General features: G+C 55.8%; 1 protein-coding gene across 4 annotated transcripts in view; it reads left to right on the top strand.

The window, feature by feature from the left end:
* Positions 1-5,120: 5,120 nt before the first annotated feature.
* The window catches only part of SEZ6 (seizure related 6 homolog), a 44,665-nt gene continuing 40,857 nt past the window's right edge, over positions 5,121-8,928 (top strand). For all 4 annotated transcript variants that reach the window (XM_059149311.1, XM_059149310.1, XM_059149309.1 and 1 more), the window contains exon 1: positions 5,121-5,371. In XM_059149311.1, the coding sequence (XP_059005294.1) occupies positions 5,317-5,371 (55 nt within the window). In that variant the 5' untranslated portion in view covers positions 5,121-5,316. The remainder of the gene's footprint in view (positions 5,372-8,928) is intronic.

Genomic DNA, 8,928 nt, shown 5'->3' with positions numbered 1-8,928 from the left:
CTTTGGGTCAAACACCTCCTCCTTGCTGGTCCGATGCATAAACACCCTCACATCTATTGACCAAGATTTCAGGACAGACCACTCAGGCAAAAGGTCAGTTGAGCACCCTAGTGGGTTCCCCATAGGAAAGAACTGAGATGCCTTTGAGGAAGACTGGGAAGCTTTGATCTCCCACGCCCCCAGCTGACTGTAGCTTCCTGAGGCCCAGCTGCCAGGGGCAGCCTCAGGATACACAGAGGGTTTTCTCCTCCTTTCTCAGGGGCTCGCCCTACCTGGTCTGGTGCCCCACCCCTTCTTCACATGGCCATCACCCTGGTACCAGGGCTCCAGGCCCAGAGCCACACCACCATGAACCCCATGCCTCTGGACAAGTGTATTTTATGTAAGTTCAAGTACTAGAAATATTGAGTTCAGGGAATTTTATTTCTAGAGCCCTCTATATTTCTCTGGGATTATCACCTGTCTTGGTTCCCTCCCTCTCCTGGTTATTATCTTTGGACACTTTCCAAGCCAAGCCACCTGACTGCTTGGGGAGAAGGCTGCCAGCATCATCCCATGGTATCTGTGGGTCTGGTGAGAGTGACCTCAAGGGATCATTTCTTCGTATCACCCTGAACGTGTCCACACTGCCCACACAGGCCTGGCCTTTGGGAGCTGGCTTCACCAAGGGACTCCCAAGTGCCAGGAAACATTGGGGTGTGGTGGTGGAAAGGAGACCTCAATCTCCCCAAGTTAGGGAGGGCTAGGCTCAGGGTGAGCCTCAGGATACAGAGGGGAGGGAGAAGGCCAGCTGTTCTTTTTTCTACTCCACGCCAACCTAGCCTGACACCAAATTAATAGCATTCAAATGAGATGCAAAACATTATGCAAATCTAGAGGAGAAGGCCGCTTTCACGGGCCTCTGGGCCTTTGGAAGGCCAACACCTTAAGCTCTTTCCTGGAGGACCCCACGGGCTCCCTTCAACTTCCACACTCATCCCTTCAGCACCAGCTGGCGTGAAGATTCCAATGAGACTGGAGTGACCCTCTCAAGGTCCTCTGATTCATGCGCCTCCCCTAGTCTCACCTCCCAAGCACCCGGGGCCTCTTCGATTCTGAAATGGTGCAGAGGCAGCTACAGACCTCGGCATAGCCTCGCCTTGGATGCCAGGATTCTGGATCCCCACTCATTAGCAGTATATGCAAAATAGATGCAGGGATTTTTTGCATCTATTTAATTGTCCATTAAAACGGTCCCACGCCCGTCACCTCTGCTCGGGCCCAGGCTTCCAAATTGCCAACCCCCGCTGCCTGCAAACACCATGTGGTTCCTTCGCCTGATAATTGCTATGGTGTTTGTTGAGCTGTATTTGCATTTGATTGTCATTTAACTTTCCATCTTTCTCCTTCAATCAAACTCGGGATCAGGCTGTTGCAATTGATTATTCATTTTATTTTCAGCCCCTTGGTGGGTTTTCAAAGAGTTTCCTTTATTAGTGCCGCAAACTTGAACCCTGGGACTTCTGTCACGTGGAGGGGGAAAGGCTTCCTCCCACCCATTCCAGGGCTCCTACGTGAAAATAATCTGGCCAGCATTGTGGATTTTAAGTATTATTCCCAGTCTCTCTGTCCCAGCACCTGCCTCATTTCTGCCCAGCCAGTGGCATTAAACATTTATGGAGCTGTAGAGGATCAAAGGCCTTGGCTGGGGGTGACGGGCAGGCTGGAGGCCTTGGTTTGGAGCTGGAAAACAGCTCACATCAAACCACTATGTGCTACCGTCTCCATCCATCCTGGGCTCTTGCTGCAGTGTGGTCCTGCTCCCGGAGCAAGAGCAAATGCCCAGGCTCCAGGACTCCCCATTTATGAGGGTAGGGCCCACCTCCTACCCCTAAACTCAAAGGGTTGACTTCGGGTACTCCAGGAAATACTATCCCGGCCTGTTCAAGATGCTGCCAGGTCTGGGAGCCCCCTCTGAGGAGTGGGTGGAAGTGAACCCACAGCTCTGTGTCCCCGGGAATCTCCAGAGTCAGGTGTCAGGCAGTCTCTTGCCCCTGCTTCTCTAAAGTCCCCAACCCCCTTGGCTCCACAGAAGATGTAGCTTTGGTTCGAGAACTATCTCAGAGGAGACTAATTTTCTTCTCCTCTCACTCAGAAAGCAAGTGTCATCCATGTGAAGACAGAGACTTCAAAATAAGTCACCAGTGCGCCTGTGATCCTGCAAATTGATGGGCTGTTTGGAAGTGGCTTCTCCAGAGACATGGGCTGGTTGTCTGCCACTGTCTGGGCAGAAGCTGCAAAGGTCCTTGGGACTGGAGAGCCCCACTTCTCTCTCTCTGGCCCTCAGTCCTAGCACAGCCATTGTAACTCAGACCCCTACCCTCCAACCTTCAGGGTCAGCCCTGAACCCTTCTCAGTTACTACCACTTGCTGTGGTGCTTAAAAACCCACCTTAATAATTCCAGACTCCCTTGTTTTGGTGCAGATATCTCTGTGATGGGATAAATCCTTCAGCCCCCAAGAATGTCTTGCAACTCAGATGACTACCATGTCTGGCCACAAGCCACCCCACATCCTCCCTCTTAGATCTCTACAAGGATGTCCCACTCTACCAGAGCCAAGCCTTCACACTGACCCCAGACTCTCTCGCATTTTCCACCACTTTGTCTTCGTACACGCCACTCCCTCAACTTTGGATGTCCTCCCCGTTCCTTTCCACTGACTGAAACCTAAAACTTATTTAAGACTTTGTGTCAGTCCACCTGTCTTCTGTGTGATGCTTTCAATGACCTCCCCTCACCGCCACAAGAAGATCCTGTCCCCCTTTTCCAGGATCTCACAGCACTCGTTTGGCACCAATGACCTGCGTTGGGCTTTAGACAATCCTCCCTCACCACCCTACCTCCGCTACTCCCACATCATTTATTCACAAATATTTATGAGGCACCTATTAAGTGCCAGGCACATAGTGAGCTAGGTTGGGAATGAAGGAGACAGATATGTTTTGTGCCTTCTAGGAGTTGACAATGAATGGAGAAGACAGACAATTAAGCAACTCTCTCTGAGTTCTGGGCAGAATGGGTCTCTTGGAGGACATAGACAGGGTGCTTGACAAAAACTTTACTGCTTCCCAGTCTGGGCCAGTCTCCACCTCAGCCTAACTGGGAACCCATTTCACAGGGACAACACTGACCATCTTTAGGAGGGAGAGACAACCCGGGAGCATTATTCTTCCCATAATGCAGTACACACCCATCCTCTGAGCTCAGGGCAGAGTGCTGCATTCTGGGACTTGTAGTCTCCATTGGATTCTCTCCTGAATGCTTACCTTAGTTCAAGCAATAGGGAAGGAGACCTGGAAAGTTCCTGGGTGTCTCCATTTACCCTTCTTGTGAGTAGTGTCCATCCCAGCTGCCTGGAGACAAGCCTCCCACCAGCCTCCAAAACACCGTGAATCATCCTGTCATACAAAGCTCATCCCTGGGTCATGACTCGCCCTCCTTTTCCCAAGCTACTAAGTTCAAATGGGCCAAAAATCAAGGAGAAGGTCAGGAATACCTTTAAAGAGGAAAGAAGGACTCTCATGCCATTTACCAGCATTTCTCCAAATTTCCCTCAGCCACAGAACCTTCTACCTCCCTCTTGTCCTGACAACTTTTTCTCTCTTCTGCACCTTTCCTGGCTTCCTCTCCTCACCTTTGATTCTTTTGTCAACCTTTCCCCCCCACACTTCTGCCAATCTTCTGCTACTGTCCTCTTTTTTTCTCAGCTTCTTGAAAAGACTGTCCAAAAATCCTCCATTCCACAAGTCACCTGCCTGCTGCCTGGGATTCTTTATGGAAGTGTTTCGGTTGAAGGTGACTCTCGAGAGCCCACAGCAAGAGGATCTGGAGAGATTGTGATGAGCTGAGCTGGAAGATAGTGGAGGTAGTAAGGATCAAAAGATTCTCTGAGGAATGAGACTTAAGAAGAGAAGTCTTGCCACCTGCTTCCAGGATGAAGTCAGGAAGGGTACTGGACAGTCAATAGGTTCTGAAAGCTTTGGGGAAGAGCCAAGTTCATGTGAAAAGCACTAATAAAAAAGCTGTTCAGCCCTCCTCTTCCTCTATGGGGAATATCATCAGTCACATGGTCATGTCCCACTGTGTCCACTGAGGCTCAAGTGAGCCTGTCTATGGAGCCAGAAACCCCTAAGTCTAAACATCACCCTCAGGGATGACACAGCTCTGACTGCCCTTTCTGCTGCCCTATGACTCATTGGAGCTCCTGAGCCCAAGCAGAGCCATGGAAGTTTATTTTTCCATGTCCTTGAATGGCAGAGCCTCCCTGGCTACTCCCCTGAGCTTCAAGTTTCTATCTAAAATAACCCTAGGGAAAGACTCCCATCCTCCATGCCTGTCCCATTTTCTCCCCCAGTTCCAGGAAAGTGGGCATGGATAGGCATGAAGGGTCTTTTCTCACTGGCTGTTCTTTGTTTTCTCTGGTCCTGGGGGTGGGGAGTGCATGTTGCCAAAACAGGGTCCTGGAGCTCCTGGGCTGCATGAGGACCGAGAATACTATCTTCAGCTGCCCACAGGTTGGCCCAAGTTGCCTCCTGTGAAGAATGTCTTCCCAGGACGCGAGTACCACTGGCTTTTAACTATAATATCGAATAATTAAGCTTTTCTGTGAGCACAGTTTGCTGCTGATGCAGCTGCCTGGAGCCCTGGCATTTATTGAGCGCAAAGTAATAATTTATTATCTTTTGTATGCTCAAAAGCCATCTTCATTATGAGCCCAAGACGGAGCTGCCACAAGGGCACGCAGGCCTCGCCAGCTGCCTCACTCGAGAACATCTTCCCAGGTCACCCTTGGTGCCCTCAGGTACCAGGATGGGGTGGAGAGAGGTGGAGAGGGGGTTGCTCTCTCATGGAAAATCAGGTGAGGACCCCACTTCCTTGGCAGGCTGTTAATAAGGGAAAGGGTGGCAGGCTTGGCTGGGCGTGGGCAGCACGGAAGGGAGGAGGCCGTGTGCCCACATTGAACAGGGCAGCTCTTCCTCAGAGCGGGCGGTGGCGCGGGAGCCTGTGCTCCCGCCGCTGGGTCTTCTGCGCCTTTGCTTGAGACTTTACGGTAAACGCTCCTCCCGCGCCCCCGCCCCCAGCCCCGCGCGGCGATCCCCGGCGCCGACGCCAGGCGCTGACCGTGGTGCTGATTCTGTTAGGCGCTGGCGGCGCGGCGGCGGCGGCCCCGCTCCCTCTACCCCGCAGGACCCCGCTGTCCCCCGCGACTACGCCCCGCCGAGCCCCCCGCTTCCCCGCCGTAGCTCCGACCCGGGGCGCGGCCGCAACCGGCACCATGCGCTCGGTAGCTCTGCTGCTCCTGCCCTCACTGCTGGCGCTCCTGGCTCACGGTAAGGGACCCCGGCGTCCGGCGGCAGGACGGGGGCGGGGGCGGGGGCGGGGTCCCGGGGGTGGGAAGAGAGGACCGTACCGCCGCCCAGCCTCGCGCATCTGGCTGTCCAGCGCAAGCACCGCGCTCTGCCGGCTGCGCTGGCCCCCGCGCCGGCCGAGCCGGGCGGGGCGCGGGCTCCAACCGGCGGGAAGCTGCCGCGGCTCCCGCCATTCGCGCCCGGCCAAGACCTCGCCTTTAATCATCTCCCCGGATCTAATGGGATTTCTCTGCTGCAATTCATCACGCCACCCCCTTCCCTCACACACTCACGCGCTCACCCGCGCGCTACCTCGCCACACTCCAGGCGTCTAGCAGCGCCGGGACGCGTGCAGGAAGGGGGAGAGGGCAAGGGGCGGTGAGTCTGGATGGTCTTGCTGGCCGCCCGTGGTCCCGCCTTCCCTACTGCCCGCCAAACTTCGCTAGACTTTGCTGCCCGTACCGGGGCCCCCCGCGTCCTCACTGCGGAGGGACGGAGCCGGATGGCGGCCGGACCCCGGGGTTGGGAAGTCGTTCACCTCCCTCCGCTTCGCGCAGCCACGCCGGAGTCGGAACCTAGAGTACAATTCCAGGGAGAAACTCGGGGGAGCGGGGCCCCCAGATTCGGCTACTTGCTCTGATGGGCCGCAACGGCTGAGGTCCTGGGCTAGGGACTCTGCACCAGAGCCTCCCTCTCCGAAGTCCTTTCCTTGCACTCTCCGCCTTGCCCATTCCCGGAGCTTTTCCTCCCTCCCGGCCCGCGGACCTGCTCACCCCCCGCCCATCCCACGGCCGCAGACTCGTCGCAGGAGAGCAGGCACCTTACCCTGCTGCCTCCGGCCCTCTGCTCGCAGTCGGGTCTCCAACTTAATTGGTCCCGGGTCGAGGGAAGCTTGGCCTGAAGTGAGCAGCAAGGGAGTGTTAGGGAGAGGATGAAGGCTCTATGCCTCTGGGGAAGGAAGGTTTCCAAGTCTCAACGGGACCTGCGCGGCCCTGGCTCAAACAAACATTCACCAAAGCTACAGACCCCCAGGTCTTTCTTCCACCGCAGCCGGTAGTCTGGTGGGCCTGCACCTTGCTTGGAATTGGGACCTGCTGTCCCTCAAAGTATATGGTTCATAGCTTCTGATGTAGAGTGGGGAGAAGGTGGGAGTTTCTAATCTAATCGTTGGATCTTTTCAGGCCATGTTGGAGGTCAGGGCAGCGGGGCCAGGCCCAGGCTGGGCCTCTGGATGGCAGTTTTCTGCGCTCTGCGTCCCTAGGGACGCAGAAGCTGCTCTCTGAGACTCCCAGGCTTGGATCCGTGTGGGTGGAAGGGAGCCGGGTGTCCTCGCCCCGCCCCCTGGCTGCCCTCCTCTGTTCCTCCCTTGACGCCTGGTCCTCCCTTGGTGCCCAGAACTCAGAACCTAGTGTTCACGTTGTGGGCTGGAGGGTGGGGGAAAGCAAGGAGACCCCCAAAACCCCACCCTGCTGGGGGCAGGAAGAGGAAGGAAGAAGCCTGCATCCTTGCCCAGCCATCTGAGGATGTCCCTGGGCGTCCGGGACTCCCAGGTCTGGCCACATCTTGCTCTGGACACCTCCCCTGGGGCTCAGAGCCTGTGTCTGAAGCCTCTTTTGCAGGTGTGTGGGTCTGAGTGTGAACGTGTGAACCAGGGCCCAGTGTGTCTGGAATAACAGATCCAACCAAGGATGTCTGCCCCTCCGGAGGTCTGGATGTCGGGTGAGGGCTCAGCAGTGAGCCAGTGAGAAGAGTGTGTAAGGCCGCTAGTGTGCAGCGCAGCCTATGCCAGAGAGCTCCCTGCAGGGCTGGAGTGAGACTGTGGGTCTCCAGGAGGATGGATGGCTGGTGTGGCTGAGAGTTGGAGGACCCCCACTGGGCATAAGTGTGCAAGTGTTGGGAGGAATCTGTCCACTGTGGCCAAGAGTCTGGGTGCCCCCAGCCAGGATCCCTCCTTGACCTAGCTGGACCTCTCCAATGCCAATGGGGCCACATGCCCAAGGGGCTAGGAGTTCACCTGCTGGGCAAGACCTTTATTTTCACTCCCCAAGGGAGAAAAGGAAGCAGCCATGCAGTGCCAGGCATGAGGAGAGGGGACCTGGACCAGAGCAAGCCCTGGCATGCCCCTCCATCTCTGTGGAGATTCCAGGTCCTAGTGGCTGGGGGACTGAGTTGTCTCATTGAGAGGCAGAGCATTTGGCCATCTCGGGGCTCCTGGGAGCTCCAGCCATGAGAAGGCAGGCCTCGAGCAGTAAAGACCTGGAGTTAGGGTTAGGTGGTACAGCACAAGGCCTGTGGCCTCAAGATCGCCCCCAGCCCAGAGTTTTGCTCACGCATAAGTTGAGGGACACAGCTCTGGGCAGCCCATGAGATGCCCTGGGACCCGCCCAGAAGTGGCACAAGGGCCCCTGATGTCGGAGGCCTCAGAAGTGGGGTGGGGGGAGGCAGGATAAGATCACCCTGGGCCTGGCTCAACCCCTCTCTGGATCCCACCCCGCAGTTGTACGGTGGGGGGAGGGTGCGGTAATATCGGTCTCTGGTTTGAGGGCCACTGTGGGCCACCGTGATCCTCCTGACCAGAGGATGGTACCCCAGGGATCCTGCCACATGGAGGAAAGCCGTTCTCTGGGAGGGGTGGTGTGTGCCTGGGCCTGCTGTGTCAGTTTAATGATTTTTAATGAGCAATTACCTTTAGTCATTCTCCTAATTTCTGAATATCAATAAAGTTAATTAAACTCTGCGTGTGTGAATGTGGCCTGGGGAGATTGTGAAGGTGGAAGTGGTACAGACTGGGGTGGGGTAGGGTCTCTCCTGGGACAGAGGCTGCCTTGCTGGCCCTGTGACCTTGGACCCAATGCTTCCAGTCTCTAAACTCGGAGGAGAGTGTGTGGCAGAAAGAGGGAGGGAGGGAGGGGACCACAAACAGGGACTGCTCTCTCTGTCAGGAACCAGGGGATGGTGTCTGGGAGGCACGGCTTGAAGGAGGAAGGCGAGAAAGAGGAGGGCTTGGCCTCAGGAATCCCAGTGCGGAAAGGGTTAACAAACCAGGGCTGCTTTAACCTAAAATGGTAATTGCGGTTTCCTGTAGACTAGATGGGAGATGTGGAATTCTAACAGTACATTTCAAAATCTGGGGGCTGCAGCCTAAGCCCAAGCCAGGTCTTGCTCTTTGCCCCAAGTCTGGCACTTTGGGGTCAGGAAGTGGCTGCTGGGGATAAGGCCCCATGGGATGCAGTCACATGTCACTCAGAGCCCCAGAGGTAGCCATGGTACACAAGAGGCTTGCCTAGGCTTCTGAGGAGACTAGAGGACCCAGAGACTAGAAGGGAAGTCTGGGCTGGCTTCTTGCCCCTCCTGGGTCTAGGCTCATCAGGCTTGGCAGGCCTTGGCGGCTCTCCCAGCCTCCTCAGCAGGGTGGCAGCTTAAAATGCCTTGGGGACAATAATGGGGAGTGAGGCGACACAGGGGCTGGGCTTAATTAGAAACTGGGCTTAATTAGAGCTTTCATGCCCCTCCCACCTTGGCTGCCTGAATGCTGGGAG

The sequence above is a fragment of the Mustela lutreola genome, chromosome 15 (assembly GCF_030435805.1).
Source record: "Mustela lutreola isolate mMusLut2 chromosome 15, mMusLut2.pri, whole genome shotgun sequence".
NCBI lineage: Eukaryota > Metazoa > Chordata > Mammalia > Carnivora > Mustelidae > Mustela > Mustela lutreola.
Note: the sequence above shows the minus strand (reverse complement) of the source record. Positions and strands in the feature narration are given on the sequence as shown.